General features: G+C 35.3%; 2 protein-coding genes across 3 annotated transcripts; one reads left to right on the top strand and one right to left on the bottom strand.

The window, feature by feature from the left end:
- Window positions 1-16341: 16341 nt before the first annotated feature.
- On the bottom strand, window positions 16342-16635 carry LOC121766702 (NADH dehydrogenase [ubiquinone] 1 beta subcomplex subunit 7-like). The gene has a single exon (XM_042162966.1). The coding sequence runs from the start codon at window positions 16633-16635 to the stop codon at window positions 16342-16344; it is 294 nt and encodes a 97-aa protein (XP_042018900.1).
- Window positions 16636-20121: 3486 nt separating this feature from the next.
- LOC121767677 lies at window positions 20122-22139 on the top strand. Of its 2 annotated transcripts, XM_042164005.1 has the most exons (5): window positions 20122-20224; window positions 20672-20808; window positions 20885-20948; window positions 21022-21135; window positions 21560-22139. In XM_042164005.1, the coding sequence occupies exons 1-5, from the start codon at window positions 20128-20130 to the stop codon at window positions 21841-21843; spliced, it is 696 nt and encodes a 231-aa protein (XP_042019939.1). In that variant the 5' UTR covers window positions 20122-20127; the 3' UTR covers window positions 21844-22139. The 2 variants fall into 2 exon arrangements, with proteins under 2 accessions (XP_042019939.1, XP_042019940.1); XM_042164006.1 differs by lacking the exon at window positions 21022-21135.
- Window positions 22140-24645: the final 2506 nt, after the last annotated feature.

The raw sequence follows: 24645 nt of genomic DNA, 5'->3' as shown, positions 1-24645 counted from the left end.
AAATTATTAGAAATTAAGAGGCCCATTAACTACCCTTTATTTTTGTTCCATTTAAAGTAAATATTGGTGTGGGTAGGAGTAGGAATAGGTCCACTCTCGTTCTTATTGCAAGGCGACAATTTAAACTTGTTCATTCTATTGTCATAATCAACGAGCATCTCCAATGCCCGAATGTCCCACTCGGACATCCACTAGGACATCCTAAAAACACCTCCTGCCACGTCACTAGGACTTCCCATCCCACTGCCACGTCACTAGGACTTCCCCTGCACAATCCGTCCTTCCTATCGCCCTTCCCACTAGGACTTCCCGCAATAAAAAAAAAATCACAAATTCACAAATAAAGCAATTTACGTTTACGGAAATAAAATTTCAACACGAATACGAACGGGAAAAATTAACAACTTCATTAAAAAAAACATACATGCTTCGAAAAAAAATACATAGTAATAAAACACAAGTGGTGCGAATGAAATGAAGTTCAACGAGCCGTATATATAGAGTTTAAAAAAAAATTAAATACCGGACGTCCGACCCACGCCACAATGGCGGACGTCCACCCGCCCGTCGCCCGCACGTCCGAGGACATCCGACGTCCTTATGGGACGTCCGTATCCGACTTGCCACGCCACAATGGCGGACGTCCCGGTCGCCCGTCGCGGATGTCCGACCGGACGTCCGCCATTGGAGATGCTCTAAGTAATGATCAGTTCTAAAATAATCATTTGGTCAAGACTAAAATCTAAATGTGTGAGGCAGTCTTGTCATTTTGCTCGGAGATAAATTAACTTACAAACATATTCATCCCACTAAATGTGAAATACTCCTACTACTTAGTATTTATTTTTGCTGTATGTAATTTATATAATGTTATTTTATGAAAAAAAAGTTAAATAAAATAGATCAACTAGAGATCGACGTTATTTTCATTTTAAGAAATATATCGCTTTTAATAAGACAACCCCAAAAAACAAACATCCTATCATTTTTAATGGACCGAGAAAGTAGTATTATACTGTATATATTGCCGCATATTAAAAATTCAGTTCCATGGAGATTTAAAATCTCGCCTCACTCGATGCTTTTCTTTGAAATTGAAAGAAAAATGGATAAAAAAATTGATGAGAGTCTCATTTTTTATGTATAATTTTATATATAATGTATTTAGTAAGTATTGGGTCTAAATAAATGAAATATCAATTCATGAATGTCAAAAAATGAAATTTGTAACGCCCCAAAAATAATAAACCAAAAAATATGCCAGATATATCCTTTTTGCATTCTAAGACAGACCCGAGAACAGATAATCAGACCACCTAGACAGATCAGAGAACAGAAAATCAGACCACCCATTCAAGGTGCAGACATAGCAGAACAAATAATCAGACCACCCATTCAGGGTGCAGTCAGAGCAGATAACAAATAATCAGACCACCCTAAACCTATTTAGGGTGTAGACAGAGCAGAGAACAGAATATCAGACCGCCCATTTAGGGTGCAGATAGATCAGAGAACAGAATATCAGACCACTTATTAGGGTGCAGACAGATCAGAGAACAGATTATCAAACCACCCATTTAGGGTGCAGATGAATCAGACTTGTATCACCCGATGTTACCATACAACAAGTATCACATTTCCTCTCATCTGGCTTATTCGTGACTTAATCAAATATATTACGAAAATCATATAAATAGTAAGGGCAGGGACACATCAAGTAAATCACTTGCGTGCACTGAATATCAACGTCTCGTATTTTCTCGCATTTGTATATGTTTGACTTCTGAACCTTTCAATTAATCACATATTTTCACAGTGCAGATGGTTGGGGCTTAGCAATATAACCTGACATGATGGCCTTACACGATGGCGCGGTGGCCTTTCACAATGGCACAATGGCCCGATCGCATGACACGCTAGCCTGGAACGATGGAATTACACAATGGCACGATAGCCTGGCACGATGGCCTTACACGATGGTACGATGACACGATGGTCTTGCTCAAAGGCACGATAACCTGGCACGATGGCCTTGCACAATTGCAGGATAACCTGGCACGATGGCACGATGACATGGCTTGATGGCCTTGCACGATGGCCTTGCAAAATGGCACGATAACCTGGCACGATGGCCTTACACGATGGCACGATAACCTGGCACGATGGTCTTGCTCAATGGCACGATAACCTGACACGATGGTCTTACACAATGGCACGATAACCTGGCACGATGACTGTAACACCCCGACTCTTTCTACCCTTTTTATTTGTTCTCGTAGTGACATCGTTTGTGCACCTGAAAAAAATTCGCCTTTATTTATTTGTCGAGAGAAGTATTTCACTTTTTGGCCAAACAATTATTCTTTTACTATCAATTAGGAACCCGCTTGTTATGAGCCCAAAACTTTTTAATTCTTCCTTCTTTGAGCCCAAAATTAGTCCTCTTAATTTTAATCCAATGATATCTATCATTCTTCAATTTCAAATCCACGGTAGTTATCTCAAATCTCTCCACCAACCTGAAAAAGAGGAATATAATTAGTCAAATCTTTTCCCATGGAGATATATATTCCATCGATTCCACGTTTTTCTTCAGTTCAACCAGTTCCAACAAAATCGAGAGTTAGAAATTAGAGAAAGAGAGATTAGAGTTTAGCAAAGTCAGATTTTTCTTTCAATACCAAAAGGACCGAGAGAGGGAGAAGATGGGTGGCGATGTTTAGAGTTTTAAACGGGGGGGGGGGGGGAAGGTGTTGAGTGAGGCATTATGGGCCCCACAACGATGGCCAACGACTTAGCGGCTTTGCGATTAGAAATTGGACAAGGCATGTATCTTCAACGGTGGCTGCTCGGCTGTATCCGAGATCTGAAACACCACTGCGGCGGCAGCGCTGGCTGATCAACAGCGATGGAGAGTCGCGGCTGCGGCAAATCGCAATGGCGATGAGAGAAGAAGATATGCGGAGAGCTGAGCCTTCGAGCTCGCCGACGATGACGACGGAGTACAGATCGGAGGGTAGAGAGAGCGAGATTGGAAACAGGGGCAGTGGCGAGATTGGGAACAGGAGCGAGGTTGAGATAAATTAATTCAATGGGAGATTGGGCCGGAGTACTTTAAATCAATGGGTGACTTCACGCATGCTTTTCGAGAATGGAATGGACCACAAGTTAAGGCTTTAAACGAACGAGGTGGGCTTTCTTTTTAAATAAGGGTTATGACCTAAGTATATTTTTTATGTGAAAATGATGTGAATATTTGTCATGCCGTGTTTTGTTTTATTCTATGGAACCTATCTGATGTGGCTTTTGCCATTAATGGATAATCGAATTCGGGTCTGACTAGGGAGTGAGTCCCTATTCAGGCTAGTGTACACCTATGGAGATCGTGCGCCATTATTCGAGTTGGCCGGTCTAGTGACTTGGAATGTGGTCACGTTCTTTGTCATCAATGGATCGGATATGGTAGACAGCTATGAGAAAATAATTGATCAACCGAATTTTATGATGGAAATTATTTTAGTGTCTTGGGCGATTTCTAAAGTTAAAACCCTGAGGTCACTCAATGGTGGCATGATAAATACTTTTTATAAAATGTTTTCGGCATGAGTCCACTGAGTGCATCAAGTACTCACCCTGCATTTCTTTTAAAAATGTGCAGGTTGAGCGTGACGGATGCGGTGGGTGTTGAGCAAGACCGTTGAAGAAATTAAGTGTTTAGAATGTGTCATGTCTTCACACGTGGCATATTCCTTCTCTCAAATGCTTCCGCTGAGTAGTTGTCCTTCTTTTGAGATCTTGTATCGCTGAGATAATATTCATTTTTGAGTTGTTGATTGTTGAGATACTCTGATTTTATTCGAGCTATAGTCGAGTTGTGTTGTTTTCCCCTTTCTTTCCCGCTTCTTAAATCCTCCCCTAGTCGCGATCAACCGTATTTTTTATCCTTAGAAAATGCGGGTGTGACAACCTTACACGATGGCGCGATGACCTTGCAGAATAGCACGACGACATGGCTCGATGGCCTTGCACAATGGGCCATAGCGCTAGCACAACGATGTTCCATCTTGGCCGAGCACTTCTCACCCCATGGCCGAGCTCATGGACATAGCTGGCGCTGTCTGGTTGAGTCCCACAACATCCTCTCACATAAAAATGTCCCTGTTGACCCGAGTCGGCCACTATAGGCATCATTTTGCACGATAAACTTACTTTTCCAAACCATTTGATTTTCACAGTTTCTCTTATATACTCTTATTTTCTTATCATATTCTTATTATAAACAACATTACTTTACATTATCATGAAGTTTTAAACCTTTCTTTTCTCGTTTTTGAAAATTGTTTATTTCTAACCCGATGTTCGAACAAATTTTACATCGTAAGAATATACTTCTAAAAATTTTACATCGTAAGAATATACTTCTAAGTAGTCCTTGTTGAGGGATATTACAAAATTTCAATTCATGAATGTAAAAAATGTTAAAATACGAATATTATTTTATGAATAGAATAATATGTTGAATTTTTTCTATTTAATTATATTTTCTTCTTTCTAGTACGTGGAGTATTAAATAAAGTGAATGACAAAAAGTATGACGAACTTTAAGAGTTCAAATTTCTAAACATATAAACATCCCCACTCGAAAAGAGAACAGAATATGTAAGCAAAAACCAACGCAAATTTTATACACAGCAACATATTTTTCATTTTGAATTCCAGTTAATACACAACACAGCAACATATTTTTCATTTTGAATTCAAGTTAACTCAGCAACATATATTTCATTTGGATTAATAAATCTATCCCTTATTTTGACTTTGCACGTGCCTTTCAATTCTCAAATACAACTAGCATAGAAATGGACTTAAACTAATTACCTAGAAATGGTAGAATTTAATTCTCCTTTACTTTATTTTTTATTTTATTCTCTTTAAAAAAAATTCTCATTACATATTTACTTAGTTTTAATATTATTTAACTCACTAAATATAGTACTAGTAATTTTTAATTTTTATAGCTAAAAGAAAAGAGTACATTAAATTTAGACGTTTAATAGCTTAAATAAAAAGTACTAATATTGTATTGAGGTGATTAAGATAAATGGTGAAATGTTGGGAGTGAAAAAAAGAATAATGGGGGTGGGGTGGGGGGGCCAAAGTGGCATTAAATAGGGCGTGGCAGAAAGAATGATGGGAAATTCTATCAGAAAATGATAAATATGTCTAAGAAAACTGCAGAAGATACAGTAGTACTCCTATTAATTTATTACTCTCTGTAATGCCTTTTGTCTTTCCTCTTAATTATTCTCTGTATTTACCATTCATCAACCAATTGCATTTCCATTTTTTTTTGCCAAATCTATCCTACTGTCTCTGTCCTCCTATCTTCATGCAATTCTTGCACGCATCAGGTTTCATGTCTCTCTCTATCTCAATGTACTTTCTCAGTCCCATTAAATATGTAACATTTGCTTTTCGGTACGAGATTTTAGATAGTGTTGTTTTGTGAGTTAATGAAGAGAGAGTAAAGTAAGAGAGAAGAAAAAGTAGAGAGAGTATTGTTTCCATTTTTGGAAACGTTTCATTTTTAGTGAGACAAATCAAACGTTTCATTTCTAATGGGATAGAGGGAGTATCTCTCTATATCTCTGTATACATTTTTCAATTTTCTAGCTAGTACTCCTACTATTATATATATGACGTCATTATTGGTTTGCAATTTGCATAATATTCCGCCAAAGTTCATGAAGATATCAAATACTGAGTACATATAGTATAGATGATCTCTTGGTAACAGTTAGATAAACTTGTAACATTAGTTAATAAATTAAATAATTTTCAACAAAAAAAAGAAATTAAGAATTTTTAGGATGTACTACTATATCTCAATAATTGCCATATTCAATTGCTTATGAAAGTTGTAATTGTATATTGTAACAATAGATACCACACCACTATGAAAATTGTTTATGAAAAAGCGGATTGTCGAGTACTCCCTTCGTTTCATCATAGGAGTTACTTTTGGTGTAGACACGAATTTTAAGAAATGTAAAAAATAATAAGTTGAAAAAATTAGTGGAATATGAGGTCCACTTTTTTATATTAGTTTTATAATAGAATGTGAGTGAGTGAGTGAGCTAAATGAATGTGAAATCTATTATTTATGATAAAAGTGAAATGTGACTTTTATTGTGAAACGGACCAAAATGATAAAATGTAACTCTAGACAAGGGAAGTATATAAAAGGCTTGAAAATGAAGATTTAGCTGATAGAGTTTCATGCATTAGTAAATGGTTCAGCTTAGTTTTCCCCTCAAATTCATCAACTACTTATTAAGTAGGATATTATGTCTAGTCATGTAATATTATCAACAATATCTAGGAAGGTATATTAGTTTTATAATAGAACGTGACTCTTATTAATTAGGAATGTGACTCTTAGTTTTTTATATTAGTTTTATAATAGAATGTGAGTGAGTGAGTTAAAGGAATGTGAAATCTATTTATTATTTATGATAAAAGTGAAATGTGACTTTTATTGTGAAACGGACCAAAATGATAAAATGTGACTCTTATTGTGGGATAAGGGAAGTATATAAAAGGCTTGAAAATGAAAATTTAGCTGATAGAGTTTCATGCATTAGTAAAATGGTTCAGCTTAGTTTTCCCCTCAAATTCATCTACTACTTATTAATTAGGATAATATGTCTAGTCATGTAATATTATCAACAATATCTAGGAATGTATATGAAATAATTACAAAAAGCATTTTCAAGGAGGAGTTAAATAGAAATAACCACTATACTTATCCTTTATGAGAGTGATCAATTGGAAACTCATCCTTTATTATATATTTTTCAGATTTGAACGTACAAAAGGTTACCAAATATAATTTTTACTTTTATATGTATATATTTTCTAATTTACTTTCTTTGTTTGAAAAATTCACTACTACGTTCTAATAAGAAGATATATTCATCTCCTTTTAAAGAGATAATTAAATGAGAAATAATATTTTATTCATCCATGATATATAATCTCATTTTTTCTTTTAGAAATGCCTATAAAAAATAGAATCATCAAAAATTGGAAAATATCTCACAAATTATTAATAATTTTCTATCTACTTTTTCTCTCTTCTCTCTCATGTGTACCAACATAGTATTATTTTTATCTCTTATATTTTATTCACCTTTTCTCCTTATTTCTTACTCCCTATATTAAAACCCGTGTCTTTAGGAGTCTTGGTTGACCATTTTTAGAAGTTCCGGTTCATTTTTCATTTGAGTGAACTACCTCAAAAGTCCCTAACGTTTCCATTTGTGTCACTGCAGACCCCTAACAAAAAAAATCGTCAGACAATCCTAACCTTAAACATAATCACATATCGTGTTTTTTCTAACTATATTGCCCTTAAGCCCTAAAAGGGCATTCCGATCATTTCAGTGATGGTTGGCGATTGGACATATTGTGCAGCATTTATTGTATTTAAGAATAAAGTTAGGTCCACGATTGCAAAATTGTGTAGCATTTATTGTACTTAAGAATAATTGATAATATATCTGTATATGACATTGCAAAATTCACAAAATATCAGAGTTTGCAATTGGGGAAAGTAATTAATACTATATCTTATTTTATGAACAATTGAAGCATGAGTGTAAATTCACAAAATAATGGTGAGAATTTGCATTTATATAAAATAATAAAATACCCCATAAAACACTTTTTGATCAAAGTTTTGACCAAATTTATTGACTTAAAATTGTATCGAATCTATCTTGTTTTTAGTTGTTTCATCAGATTCATCTCAACGTTTAAAATTATCAAATGTATCTCTAATTTTCAATAATTTTGTTCTAACCTTTTTAAGCTTACTGATTTTATTTCACTTTTTAAATTTGATAGATTAGTAGGTCGAAAATTTTGAGAATGTTGGGGATAAATTAATAAATTTAAAATTTTAGGATGGAATTGCTATGGAATGATTTTTAATTATTCCGATTTAGGACTAAATGATCTAGTGTAAATTGGTTTAAAAATTAATAAAATAGACAAACTATACATACATAGGTTGTACATGCACATGCATGTAAATTAATTCAAAGTATTATTTGTTGTAGTAGTACTACAATTTATAGGCTTGACTTGATACATGTATTACTTTAGTTAATTCAGAGGGTTTGTTTAGAATAAAATAAATTTAATCATCAAGGTCTCAAATATGACATGACATTACAGAGGGTATGTCTGCAAGGCAGTGGAGGTCTGCAGTGTAGGTGTACAGGTTTTTGGTAAGTTGACTAAAATGCCTCTGAAGGTATTTGGGCATTTTTGTCCGAAAAATTGCTACAAATATATGATATTTGATTATGTTTAAGGTTATGGTTGTCTGTCGATATTTTTTTTTGTTAGGGGCCTGAAGTGACACAAATGGAAATATTAGAGACTTTTGATATTATTCACTATTTTTATTTTTACTATAAATAGTAGGTTGACTGGACTTACCTCCAACTCATTCTCCTCCATTTTATTATAAAATTAATACTATATAAAAATAGGTTTAACTTTTCACTATCTTTATTTTGTTCAATTTCTTTTGTATTTTTAAAATCTTGTGTTGAACTCAAACGAGATCCCCAAGGAAGAACGGAGGAGAGAGTGGTTAAGTCAATGATGAGAAAGAAGCTAGTGATGTCAATTTCAAATAGGGTTGGAAATGTAGGCATGGTAGCCTACATTTTACATGGCTTGACCGTCGAGCCCGCCGGTTGTATTATTCATTTTTTACCCTTTTCAGTATACTGTTCAGACTTCAGATATTCATTTAACTTTAATTATTTCAGCTATTCAATTACACAAATCAAATTATTGATTCTATTTTACTCAAATTGCTAGCGTCGAGTAATTAATATGTGGGGAATTGAACACTTGGACTAATATTTTTAAGAGCATCTGCAATGGGCCGGACGATAGGGCATCGTCCAATGTGGGTGCGCGGACGATGGCGTGGATGAAGCAACGCGTATTTATTTTTATTTTTTTTAATTTCAAAAAATTTATTTATATAATTACCCCCTACCCCACCTTCATTTGTAACCTTTCCATTCACTTTTCCACACTCAAATTACACTATAAAATGGATTCCGGTGAATACCCAAGTCCGAATAGTCCGATGTTTGGGGGTGGTGCACGTTGACCGGGTACAGACCCTGACGAATATCTGTCGTTCGAATCCAACACGCAGTACGATCCCGAATTCAGTACGGATTCGTACGGTATGTCTGACATGGAGTCGTCTCCAACTCGCCCCGCCGCCCCTTCCCGCCGCCGCCCCCGCTAGAAAGAAGTGGAACCGGCACCGGGCGTACAAGGTGCCACCTCCGGAAATGAATGAAGAGTACGCCCCCGGGAGGACGAACTACCAACCGGATGAAACCCTCGTCTTGACGATTTGTTGGGTGGATATTTCGGAGGACCCAATATTAACGAACAACCAAAAGCAGGTTGCGTACTGGGAGCCCATCGCCTAGCACTACAATGAGGCGAAGCCGCCGAGCGCGTACAAGCGCCATAGGGAACAGCTCCACAAGCACTGGGATCAGGTGACTTTTGTAGAGTAGTCAACTTTTTTTTTCATTTATAACTCGTGTAAAACTTTTTTTTAATCAATGTAGGATTTTCCGTTTTTAATTAATCGTGGTATTTTTTAATTATTTTGCATTGACATATTTGAAAACATTTAAATTAATTAACAAAACAATAGTGAAACCTATAGGGCGGCCTTTAGTCGGCTTATAGGGCGCCCCACTGCAGGTGGAAGGGTATGAGGATAAAATGGTAATGTGGCGGTGTATAGGGCGCCCCACTGCTCTAAGTTAAATACTTGAGTTGAGAAAAATATTCAAACCTTGGAAATTAAAAAATGTTGGTCGAATTCTTGTTGTTTATGGCAAATCAAGTGCGCGGAAGAGTTAATTATGAAAAATAGTGTCAAATTGTATTTGATTTTCAATGCTACTGCTTCTCAACCATTTTCCTGTTCTACTTTCTCAAATAAGTAGTAGTTGTGTTATTTTACGGTCTAATATAGTTTACATAGGAATAAATTAAACTGTCCTTTATTTTAGAAAAAAAAATCTTACTTATATATGGACAGATACACTTATTTGGCATGGTTATTTCTATTCATGATTAAATGTCAGGTGACTGATGTATAGGTTTGCTTTATGGGTGAAGTTTAGAAGATCTGTATCTGTTCATAAATATACAAACACTATTTCGATATTGAAATAAAATATTCCTGAAGCATTAAATATATCATATATACTATTTGAAATTGCATGTGAATGGGTGTTGAATAAGACGCACTTCGTAAAATGGTAGGAAAATCTTGGTTTTATGACCTTTTCCATTAAAATGTCATGAATTTTGATAACTACATATTAAGTAATTTCAAATAAACCGAACAAAATACATTAATATTTTTTTAAATGTCATGTAAATGTTGAAATGTGTAAATTTGTCTGTATACAACAAATATCAGTTTATGGCCAGACCTTTAATATTTTATATATAAGCTCAAACAATGCTATATGCCAATTTTTTTGGACTATCCATATACAATTATTAACTATCTCACATCGAGTCAGCTTATACGTGTCCCCTTTTCTGTTTCGCCGTGGTCCTTGATAACCGATTGATGATCGCTTTCCAGCGCATCGGTTATACGTGTCATCTTTCTGTTTCGCAGTGGTCCCCGGCTAACTGCTTGCATATCAACTTGATCAGATACAGATCTTCTAGCATCAGTTTTTTTATCCCACCAAATGAAAAAAGAAAGTGAAAGGATTATCTATATATATATAAAAGCAAAATCAGTTTCTATCTGTGCAGGTTTATGATCATAGAAAAAGTTAACATGCATCTTGGCGAGACGAAAAAGATGGCATGTTCATAGATAGTCATATGCATAAAGTGAGACTCACATTCTACTATCTTTTTTCACAAATTTTTCTTTACAGTTATTAGAGCATTAGTAATGGAGGGCCGATGGAAGGGCTTTCCCCATCGGCCCTCAACGCCCCACCATAGCAGCCAAGGGGCGGTCGATCGCCCCCTCCCCCTCTCCCCCAAATGGCCGATATATCGGTCTATGCCGATGAGAAGGGCCCTTCGATCGGCCCTTCATTGTGGTGAGAGGGCAGGATATCGGTCCTTCATCTTGTTTTTTTCTCTTTTTTTTTTGCTGAAACAGAATGAGAGATAGAAAGAAACGTGGAGGAAGAAGAAGAAGAAAGCGGTGGTGTGATTACTAAGATTAACCCTAATAATTTATATTTAAACTATAAATTAGTGGGCCAATAATTTTATTAAATAGATGGACTATAAATTAATGGCCCAATAATTTTATTAAATTAATAGACTATATTTGAGATGGGCTAATTTAGGTTTTCATTTAGTTAATTAATAAGTTGTCACATATTTGAGATATATTAAAATTTATTTCATGTACTATAATATTTTTACATTTTAATTTAATTAAGTTAACATATTAAATATAGATGTACTAAAAAATTAAAATAAAATAATACCGTGGAAATGAAATGGAAAGGGACAGGCCTTATGGGAGGGCCCTTCCATTGTGGGAAGATAGGCCCTTTCAAAAAATGACGTGGAAATAATAACAAAAAGAAGGGCCCTATGGGAGGGTCATTCCATTGCTAATGCTCTTAAAACTCATGTCGAATGCTCTTAAAATTCATGTCGGACTCAACTGGGAGTCCTAAGATGGGACAGAGTGAGTACAATTTAGGCCAAATATTAATTACCAGAAGATGAATAGGAGTACATAATTTTGTAAACCTTTATTATATAATGATTTAAAAGTTCAATTGTTGTCCTTGAGATACAAAGTCTGCCCAAAAGGTTTACAGTGAAATAATAATGTGGCTGCCCCATTGAAGTGGGCCAACATGAAATTGGAAAACAAATAGACAGTGCTCCAATCTATTTTGTGCAACTATTCATCGTGCATTTATTCGATGTCACATTTGTGCAAAAATTTATGTGTCGGCCATTTTCTGTGTTTATAGAATTTTTTGCTTATGTTTTCGTGATGGCAACAGTCACTCAACATTGAACAACAGCTGAACAGCGTTAATTCCTCATGGTACTAGTAATTATATCTATTCATCTAATCAATTGAATAAAAGTATACATTGATGTATAGCAGTAGTATCAAAACAAGCAAACGCACCATCTAATTCTTTTAAAAGCTTGAATATGAAACTGCAACATTTAGAAGTAAAACACACTCGTTTCATTGGATATTTTGGTAAAAGACTGGAAAATAAGTAAACATGGAACACAATCAGATGCGTTATTTATTACAGACTGGTGTACCTTGAGAAAACCAAAGTTATAAATTCCACTTCGGACCACATTCTGCCACTGTCAATACTTCCAGCTTCTTCCTGTGTGACATGTAAAAGCTGATGAGTAATTCGTTTAGAAATAAGCAACCATGGGAAATATATTTAATGGAAGACAGGTTGTTCACTTTGCAGCCCAAATATGTGAAAACATATAAATCATTGGTGCAATGTGGAAAGAAGATAACAAAAACCAGGCAAGCATTCTTGCTAACACGAGATGTTTCAATACAAATAATCTTGATTTCAATACCGGAAGTAATCGTCAGTTAATCACCAGAATTTTATCTCTGTCATCTAGTTTTTACCTTTATCAAGCTTTGATTAGTGAACTTAGAATGATATCTAGCCAACCATGAGGAAGAGGAAAATCAATCTTTACCATGGAAATGCTTGTTTCCCATTAAAAGGAGAAAGGCTAATTTCAACTGGTTGTTTGTATGTCGCTAATTGTTCAGGTTAGTTATAGCAAAACAAATGCCCTATGAACTTTTGTACACTTCTATGTCATCTACATTATTTCTTTAACACGGGGTTGCTAATGAGGGCGATTTGCCAGGGTAAAATCCAGTTGTACTGGAGAGAAACATGTCGATATTCATAAAGAGACGGACAAAGTTGTTTCTAGCATATGTAATATCTAGTTCCTATACGAAGTTGAAAAACATCATCCACGATGGATGCTGGTCTTATGTTAAAGCTGCAACAGACTTTACTTGGAACATAGCATGTTACTGCCTGCTTCTATCCTTTAAATCATCTGCAGCAGGTACGTACCGCTGAAATTAAATACATGCAGCAGATATACATTACTATTTGGGCACAAACTCATGCAATGATCCAGGACATTTTAGATTGAAGAGGTCCACAGAGTTCTGAACCAGCTATACTATCTTATAGGAGTAGGATTCAAACCATTATGCCATCCCTGCAGATCCAGCCTTCTGAAGATCTAGCATGCTAGCACATGTTCAGGTGGCCTGGGCAGAGGGGTCTTCAAGGGAATGTTAATGAGAAATGGATAGGGAGATTGTAACCTACTTGACAAGGAAGGCTCAGAAATGCTCTGGATTAGGTTTGGAAAACTACTTGATAATAAAACCAGGCAATTTATGGGTATTAACAAGATTATTGAGAACGAAGCCTTTTCCTTTAGTACTAAATTTCTTCTATAGTAGGCCTGGCAATTGTTGACATGAAATAGATAATCAGGTTAATGTACTTTACACTTGTCGTAGCCACAACATGCTGACACAAAATTTTTGTATTGTGTTTCAAAGCACCCTAATCCCTATTAAACATGATAAACTTACAACATGCTAACAACCGGATAACCTGTGAAGTGTGATCAACCAGTTAGAGATTCAATAATACGGATTTATTTTATTATATATTTATTAATATTAAATTTTAAATTTAATTAGTTTATAACTGTTTCATATTGTGTAGTGTCATATCAACACAAAAATGTTTGTATCTAAGTCGTTAACACTTAAACTTAACAGACAGCAATTGTGTTGATATAGGGGCATATGCTTATAGTGTGGTCGACACATGTAACACAACACACTAACACTGTTACATAAATTTCCAGCCCTAGCTATATGGACCCAATAACTAACCTGAACACAGTGTTTAAAATCAGTAGATAGCAGCGATGAATTGGATGCAATAGATGGCAGTTCACAGGAAATGAATTTTAACCAGCAGCCTGGTGCTCTACTATGTTTTTGTTAGTTAATGGCTATTGACTAAGACAAACATTACTCCCACCGTCCCTCTGCAGCTGAATCGTATTCTTTTTGGGTTGTCCCACTATAGCTAAGTCATTTCCTTTTTAGGCAAAAAGCAACACATCTCCTCTCTCTTACTTTATTCTCTTTCTTACCTTTTCTCTCTTCCCTTAACCCACTTAACACAATTTTCTTAAATTTTGTGCCCAAAAGAAACACCTCTACTTCAGAGCAATGTTATCAATCTCGTATGGCGACTTACGGCGGTTTGCCTAAAAACCGCCACAGGGATATGACGTATTAGTATGGTGGATATGGCGGTCAATAATTAAATAAATAAAATAATACTTATATTTTTATATATAATTCAAAAATTAGAAAATAATAAAAATATAACATCTAAAACTCTTAAAACAATTAATAAAGCAAAAAATACAACTCTAACCTCCATGTTTCTAGCATAATGCCCCATTCCTAAATGCAGTACACACGCAATGTTGTCAATGGTGGATATGGCGGTGCTATGGCGTTTCCACTACCAAACGCCATGCCATAGCGCCATGGCGCCGCCATATCTGCAATTTGATAACACTGACTACAAAGGGACGAAGGAAGTACAGCTCTTGGTCGGTATGAGAAGAAAATGTAGCAACAGAGTTATTGACACACGGTGGTACTGGTTCAGTCAATGGTCAAAAGGAATGGACACTGGATTAATGAACTTGACTAACAATACTAGCAGTGAAAAGAAGTACAAACTCAATCCAAGTGTGCCCTGCTTGCAACAACTCAACAACCTAACAACTAAACTTGAATACAAAAGGAAAAAACAGACAGTAGGGTTCCCAGAATGAAGGCCTGACCCACCCTAAGGCCTAATTTAACGAACTAGCAAGGATATTGATGATAATAGGTAAAATGGTAAATCCTTGCTGCCAATGAAACTAATTTTCTTCAATCCCTTATCCAGATGACAATGAACTCTAATTATTGGTTTACAAATGATCCACAGAGGCCCTTGTGAAAAGGAGCTAAGTAATTTGACCAGATAGGCAGATATGCATCTACCAATCACTCACTTCTCAATTCAAAATTATTGCAAAAGAGTTGCTCTGAATATGATACCCCATTTTGTAGTCATCCAAAAAATTTAAGATGCATTATGTATCACAGAATTTTACTACGAACTCTATTTCTAATGTATTCTAAAATCTCAATCATCCATATTATTAATCAGAAGTCATCCCTGAAGCCTAAAAACAGAGGACATACATGTTCATACTTCATAGAGAAATAGAGGCAGGTAAAATAGAAAAAAATTTATATACAAACCTGGGACAAGACTTTCAAAAGGCACATTAATATAGAGCTATGAAATACAAGCTCTAATCACAACAGCACATGAAAATATACTATTCATGTTGACTCTGCATTTCGAGCTACACACTGTTGCTCATCATGCTTGTTACATAAATATATAATTAGATAACATAGTCACACTTTTGGTTTTATCTTTGGTAAAAAAACATATACTCCTAACAATTTGAAGTGCCTCCTGTATATAGATTTTAAGAAAAAGAATCTCAGACGCTGTACTGTTTACCAACATGTGAGTTCTTTGTAAGCCTTAAACATTACCCTCTTCTACGTATTAAATCATTCCCATTTCTCATCTCACTATCAACTTCATTAAGACCACAATATTTGGCATACAAATGCAAGATGATCCTCTTTCATAGCAATGCCTCTTACGCGTTCTAATTTTGTCTAATGACATCAACATCAAATTCAGGCAGATACAGATGCAAAAATAAATCACTCAACAATGTACAAAATGCAATATTCACACATATTTACCATGCATCAATTCAAACAATTCAATGAACTTTAATCATATGTGCCCGTTATGAAGGATCACAAACTTAATTCCAGGTTAATTTCAACAAGCTCTTTCAGGATATGTATATACATTGAGACATATACAATGCGTTCGATTATCTTCAAATACAAGATCTAAACAGAGTCAACAGGAAAAAAAACATGCTTCAAAGTTGCAGATTCTATTCCATTGAAAGAGCGCACAAATAGGAAGAAGCCAAAAAACCACAAGATCATCAAGTAACCTGCAAAAACTGACCTTGAAAAGGATCATTCATCATCATCAAAATGTGGAATCAAGCAATGGCGGTTTTGGGGAGGAGGGGAATGGGCTGCGACTTCGACTGGGCTTCGAGCTCGCGGATCTTCTGCATCTGGAGCATCCGCTCCATGACGAGCTCGTACTCGCACTTCTCGTAGGAGTGGCGCTCGGAGCCGCACTTCCAGGGAAGGTAGAGCTCCGCCTGACGGCATTTGTTGAGGGGGATGAGCAGATGGGCGCATTGGTCTCGGTACGCCAGCGGCACTTTGGCCTCAACCATCTCCTCCTGCGTCGCTATCATCTTCTTCGATGAGCCCGGAGCCTCCATTGAATGAATGAATCGGACGGTGAATTCTTACTTCTTAGATTTGGGGGAATTTTCAATTTTGAATTGATTTTGTATGTTGGGGTTCGCTGTTATTGTTTTGTCTGGGAAATTTAAGTTTAAGCTTCTTCTTTTCCCCCTTTAGTCATTTTTACATTTGAGTTCAATTTGGAATGCTCGTCATTTCTTGTGAATTTTATAATGATTTGATCTGAAATTTAAAATCACGAAGCTAAAAAATTTCGTAATTATTTGATGGACGAATTTTAGTTGCTGTGATTTAACAAATTTACAATGATAGAAGAAACGCAATATAAATAACATTTTCCCCATTTTATTTTCGAAAATGTTCAAATTGTTTTTTTTTTAAGCTGAATATAATGACATTGGAAATCGAACCAGCTTGAACTCAATGTTGGGTTCGGTTTATTTTCACATGTCACTCTTCATTGGTTTCGGTTCGAATTACTAGCATAAAAATATACACCTATACCATTGAAGTTCATTTTAATAGTATAGTATCCAAGATAAATTGGACATTTATCATATTTGTGTTTAAATAAGTGTTCTATTTATATTAAAAACTTTCGTTTCATTGGATAAATATTCCAATGAAAAATTGAAGTATATAATTATAGCATTCTCCCAATTTTATGATCATTTAATAATTGTTGAGATTTAATATTATAATTATTAATAAGGTTTTTCTCAAACAGAGTGGGTTATGAAATTGAGTGTTTTGAGACATGAAGCCCAGAATCCGCTAGAGCATGGGCTAGGGAATCAAATAAGTAGGAACTTTCTAAGACAGATTATTTCAGGGTCCATGGATTTTCCCAACTGGACCCAACCAAAGATTGTGAATTTGACATATATCAATCGGAATGTTTGAACATCGATACACAAAAATAATTAACTTAAATTATTACCACAACGTGAAAATAATGAATCTAATATTACCAAATGATCTGTATCAAATGATGAATCAATTTATCTATATATTTTATCATAAAAGTAATTTTAAATTTTGTGTGGGACCCTCTCAACATCTCAAAGATAGTATTCCTGTCTAGATCCAAACTCGTGTTTAAATATGGGCTTAAATAATGTGTTACCAATCTTAAACCATTGTCAACATTTCATTTTGGCTTAATAACATAGCATTCGACTCCAGGACTCAACACCATTTGCCCTTTTTTCACTTAATTGTTTTTTAAATGCAGTATTATTTATCTATAGGGAAGAAGATGGAAAATGGCGAAGACAACCATTTTTGCCGATTATTACAAGTTTTGCACGTGTCTCTTTTGATTAAGGTATCGATTTCACATACTAGTTCATATTTCATCAATATATTTTTGGTTAAGCTCTAGCATAGAATACCTTTTATATATAAATTGATGGATTACTTATTGCATACATATGAGATGTAAGGCAAGAAAAAAGGAAATTATAATAGGACATGGTTTTCCCAATTTTGATCACATTATTACAACAACCATTGCATGGTCCAAACACACATGCCTTAAAGAAGTTTGACCAAGGCTATGATGGTATATATTGACCACATATAACTAAAACTCTCAACAAATGTTGAAATTAAAATGATAAGGAAAAGCATGAGATTGGCGTGAGCCCACCACGGTAGGAGTGAAGAAAAAGTCTCCAAAATCAAATAACAAAAGGAGAAAATAGTTGGAAACCATCCCACAACCATAAATCAAAAAGAAATAAATCCCATTTGAATTGTGCCCTATCGCCATGCAGTGCAGTCAATACTCTCTCTCTCTCTCTAATACATATTCACATTTGAACTCTGCAAATCAAATACATCCACGTGGTAATTGAAATGATTGATTCATTATCATATTTTAATAACTATAAAATATTGTTCAATGTCCAATTATACGAACCTATTAATGATTTATCCTCGAAACTTCAAATTAGTATAACAAATTAAGTTGATAATATTATTCGAACCAAGAATAAATATATATAGATATAGAGATAGAGTATTACAAGAGGTTTTGAAAATTCACTTTTTTGTATGGAATGGAAACAAGATATGATTAGAAGAGCAATTATTTAGTCCCCCACTTTAACCCCACCAATGTTGTAGCCCCACATAAAGATTTGCAGAAATATGAAAAAGTTAAGCATATATATTTTCCGAATCCCAAGAAAACATATCCATCTTTATCATCTCTTCTTTCTGGCCGTTGACTGCCGATTATCTATTTCGTTTCTTACCCAATTTCATTAATATCTAGAGCCGGACCTAATTACTAGTAATGCTAAGCTAATCTTTGTTTATAGTAGTACTAATTTATTCATATAAATTTAACCTAAATATAAGTGAATTGCTGGATATATGTGCATTGATGATGAATAATTAATAGGACGACGATGAGAAATTAGAATATGTTTATAATGAATATATATAGAATGAGATGTTATGTTGCATGTCTTAGGCATGAGTGGATGTAGGAAAAAGGTTTAGATTGATTCAATATTTTATAAATTTTATTTAAATATACTTTTTAACTGATATAGATAATTGATAGTAGATGTTTTTTCAATAACAATTTACATCAAATTTTTATAAATTTTAAAAAATTTTAAAAATAATTCTAGTAAGGCCTTCAATACCTTGAAATTTGCATTTGTGTCCGCCCATGATCTTATGTGATACCGCTCTTTTTTATTTCATGTTAGTATTATTTTTATATTTTATCTATTTGATTTTAAAATTATACTCAAATTATTGTTGATGCCATTAATTTTCTAAATTTTTTTAAAAAAATGTTCTTTTATTAATTTATTTGAAATTTGTACAAGTAATGACATTAATGATAACTTTTAAACCATTGGAATCAAACTAAATTGAAAAACAAAAAGAACTAAAGCTAACATGTGCTAGATGATATGCGAGCAATGTATATAAATAATGCTTGCATGAGACATGTAACATAGAGGGTGTGTTATATTGCTAACTTTTTAAGTTGCTAACTCTGTTAATTCATCAACGCAGTATATTAAAAATATCAACACAATGACATTAAAATGTCAATATATAATATCAACACAACATATTGAAATGTCACCAAAATTATGTCTTGACATTTTAATGTCATTGTGCTGATATTTTTAATATACTGCGTTGATGAGTTAGCTGAGTTAGCAACTTAAGAAAATTTGCAATTGATCACGCCCGTTATTTGTATAGAAGTTGCTATAAACAATTAGTATTTTTATGAAGTTCAAGCATGTCCCATGTCTAACTGTGGAAGAAAATGACTTAATTCCCTTAATGCATGAATAGATCAAAATACATGGACAACAATTTATGTCATCATGATGACTTATTTTAGAATAATGTAAGTAAAATTTATCTCCCATTGCAATTATTTTAAAAGAGGCAATTTGCCCGTCTTAAATAAATATATAAATAACTCCATAATAGGAGGGGGAGGGGGAGGGAGAGGGAGAGATAGAATGATGGAGGAACTTGAGTCCATAGCTTTCAGTGGTAATGTGCAGAGGTCATCCATAGCTCATAATCTTGGAGTTTTCAACGCAGACATGTCTCAATGTATGTGCCTTCATATTCATTCTTCTTCCGGGCGATTAACGCCCCACACTGATTCACCGTTATTGTGGAAACGGCTCATGAGCTCACGGATGAAAGCACCAGATGATACGACCCTACGTCGTATCCCGTTTTACCGGCGTCCTAACGAAGGATCGGCGGTAGCAAGAACCGGCTGTGCGCGGGAATTCCTCTCCGTCGGGCAGCGCGAGATCTTAGTAAAAGATAATTCTCAACTCGTCGTTGGGCAAAAGATTAATATTGTATTTCCTTGATTGCTTCAAATGATCACATTCTTCCCTATTTATAATACTAAATCCTAACTTATCGAACAAGAAATAAATATACGTAAAGATATGCAAAATCTTAATAAATCTAAACTAATTAAGTGAAGAATCGTATCACTCTTACACTGAACAACATTAAATTAATTGTTCCTAATTTAATCAGACATGGAGAGAAGCCTACAATTCGATCAATCCTCATTTATTGACGATGAATGCCATCGCTTCTCCACCGGATACCTCCAAGATGTCCTCTTTCAATTCACCTCCAAACGAAGAAGGATCATCGACACTTCTATCAAGGTATTTGTGTGTGAATACATACATACATACATACATATGCATTGCCATTTTTAACATTTTAATTGATTATGCGCAGAACTGCTGGACGTCAAATCTGATCCAAAATTTCAATCAAATGACCGAATTCGACACCATTTCCGGTAATTCATCTCGTTTCACTTTACAAATTATTATAAATTCCGAATTTGGAACTAAAAATACAAAGTGTGGCAGAATTGAAAAGCCCTGAAGATGGTGCTGTTTCGGAAACCTATGATTCGTCTTCTCAGAAAGAATCACCTGAGAAAGAAAACCTATATTGCATAGACCCCAATATTTTTGCTTCTGGTAACTACTTTTCTTTTCTAACTCTACAAATTACCAACAATCATTTTTAATTTTGTTGAGTTAGATTTCTTTCCTAAAGAATCTTTGTCCCTCAAAGTGTTCCCTGCACTTGTCTTTTCCTCACAAAGAATTGTCCTTTAATTACAAGTAAAGAGAGAAACTTTAATTAATAAAGAAAGACTGTACAAATTAAAGTCAAGCTATACTTCAATTTGCCCAAATTAAATCAGTCGGCATATATACTTTGCTTCACATCTTATTCCAAAAGAGTTTTATTTAACTACGGCTTTTCGGCTAATCAATTTATCTTTTCGTATGAGAAGTTATAAAAATGTGAAACTGAGTATTTAAAGTCAACAACTTCTAAATTATTCATTCATTATTATTTCCATAACTCAAGTAACACTTTAATTAACTGTATCAGGTGGTAGTGGTGAAAAAAGGAAAAAGAGGGCGGTGGCAAAAGTGGTATACCCATTTGCTCTAGTGAAGCCGGGGGGATTCGAAGGGGATGCAACGCTAAATGACATCAACGAGAGAATCCTAATGCCCCCGACGCGGCCGGTCCGACACCCTGTGGGTGACTTTGCTTGTCGGCCACTAGTCTCGCCTGACGGACTAGGTCTGTCAGGCAAGGCTGTGGTGGCCTTCACAAGAATTCATACACAAGGGAGAGGCACAATCACTATAGTTCGGACAAGAGGTTGATGGGGACAATAAATTAATTTCATGTACACATTTTCATGCAAGATTTGGATATGATGAGGGTCCAACCTATGTACTAGTGCGTTTCAATGGATGTGCTAGATAATGAGAGAGATTATTCAAAAGGATAGAGAAGGGAAATAGTATGTGTAGATATTATGCGTACGTATGTATGTAGTACATTTGTTTTTATTTAATTTGAAATCTTAGACTTAAATTAAAGTTGAAGTGACCGTCAAGCAAGGAAAATCGCGTTTTTTTTTGTTTTGTTCTTTATGTACATTAGTGCTTTGTGGGTATGAGTATAATTAGCATTACTATTATGCCATGAATTCATCCATTGTCTGGCTACACTTTGGTAAAATATTGCTTAATTGTCTTATTTTACAATTTTCTACTAACTTAATTCCACTCACATTTTATTAGTATAAAACTAATATATAAAATATGGCTCACCCTTCCACTACCACTTTCGAATCCTTTGCATTATATTTCTTAAAATTCGTACCAAGTCAAACTGACTCTATTACTCGCGAACAAATAGAGCATAGTACTTCGTCCATTTTAGAAGTAGCTAATACACGCATAGTTAAATTTTAGTTAAAGTTGGATAGTAGTAATATATTTTGTGAATGGAAAAATAACTTTATTTTATTTTGTTCTTTTATACTATTTTGTGAATGGAAAAATAACTTTATTTTGTTGTTTCTTTGTTAACTAATGTACCTAATGGTGAATCACGTATTTGTAAATAAAGTATATAAAATGAGGGTAAAGGATATAATTAGTTGATAACTATTTTAAATTGATAACTAATAACTATGTCAACAACCCACTCTATAAACGTCAACATGAAGACATTTGTATGTCAACTAAATGTAGTTGACATACTTATGTTTTCTGTTGACATCAATATTAACATAGATTATTTACATAGTTGTCAGTTATCAATTTAATCCATGAGACCCATGAGAGTATAGTATCAAATAAATGTCCACAAAAGAAAGGTTAAGATAATTGAAACACTAGAGAATAGCTAAGTATGCACTACTCCCTCCGTCCACCATCAGGAGTACTATTTTAGTTCGTCCGCCATTAGGAGTTCAAGTTCACTTTTACTATAAATGGTAGGTAGATGATACGAGTATATCTACAAGATATTCTCATATCTCTATTATTTTATATATTACTGATTTAGCATATCTTTCTTATTTCTTGATCACTAAGTTAGGTTATTAGGGAGTATTATAAATATGAGTCTTTGTTATCATTTGAAGGAATCATGAAAGAAATATAATTATCTTTATCGTTCCGTCTTTTATTTTTCTACAATTTACTTTTCCGTCTTTGTTCATCAGTTGCTCGACGGGAGGATCCTTCGAACGGACCTTCAATATCCGGTGAATTCTCGCCAATTATCATTGATACGGGTTTCTCCGTATCATCTGGTGCTTTCATTGTGATCTCATCCTCCGTATTTCCGCCATCATGTCATACACCTACACTGACTACGTCCATCGCCAGTTCAATAGACCGTTCCTCTCGCCACTGCCCATGTCGAGCCCCACATCGTGTTGGTACCTCCAGAGCCAGAACGTGCAATTTGGATACTCCTATCCATACTCGCCATTGTTATATCCGCAACCTCCCGATCAACCGGATTGGCAATGTCTCCCAACGACCAACGATGTCGGCCATATGGAGCCTCTCAACATGCCACGTGATCCAGTGTGGCTGGAGTCTGAACCGAATCTAACGGTGGCTGCCTTGGCTTCACAGCTCGAGCGTTTGACTGCTACTATCAAGCAATTGACGTCTTGGATGGATGCAAACAAACGCTGCCTGGGCGATCCACACGCCGCGACACGACCTCCACCAGACCCTACAGCCAGTGTCATGTACACGGAGCCGGTATCGTGTCCCCTACCACAGATGACAGCCGCCGCCCCAGCTGATCTCCATCACGATCCATCTAGAAGCTCGCTGCCTGTTGTCGTTGCTATCCCGTCTCCACCAGCCACAATATCTCTGTCGTGCGACTCCAATTTCGGGTATGACTCGATGGAATTAATTGTCGTTGATAATGATGAAGAGGAAGAAATTGTTATCCATTCTAGTGTTGATGTTAGTGGACCAATTTATGGTAGTAAAGATGGCATAGATGATCCATGTAATGTTGTTTTTACTTGCCGAGAACCTATACATGTGGTGGAGCATAACAGGTTGGATATTACAATTTTGAGCAACAAGATTGATTCTTTTTTGTTGAAAGAGGACGAAGATGGTTCCATTGAGGATATGAAGAAGGTAATTGCCTGTGTATATGCGGTTTGGCATGTTGGTAATGTTACAAGTATTAATCATCGATCAACTTTCCTCGACGCTGATACACGGTTGATTCCTCCGTGCAATGACGTGCAATGTTTGGGCATGCACGGATGCGTTGACAAGCTCCCTAGTCATACGCACTATCTTCGGGTGTGGCATAAATCTAGTTAGCTAATGGATGACTTCTCAAATCTCGGCGGTACAAAAAGCATGGGAATAATATTGAAGTTGGCAAGAGTACTGGTATCCCTTCTTACAAATGTTGCTCACCAACGAATTCATGGAAGATGTTCTCATGAGGGGAAGGAAGGAGAGAAGTATTTTGTTGATGTTTTGCTTGATGTGCCGGGAAATGAGAGAGTTCGTGGGCGTATGTATACATTTGATCCAGGTGGGGATACCTCGCCAAAGCTTTTGTTCGCCACACTCTTCGTTTTGTCGTGGTTTCCACCTTGAGGACAAGGTGAATTTTAACCG

Source organism: Salvia splendens, chromosome 15, assembly GCF_004379255.2.
Source record: "Salvia splendens isolate huo1 chromosome 15, SspV2, whole genome shotgun sequence".
Classification (NCBI taxonomy): Eukaryota; Viridiplantae; Streptophyta; class Magnoliopsida; order Lamiales; family Lamiaceae; genus Salvia; species Salvia splendens.
This window is presented reverse-complemented; position numbering and strand designations above follow the sequence as displayed.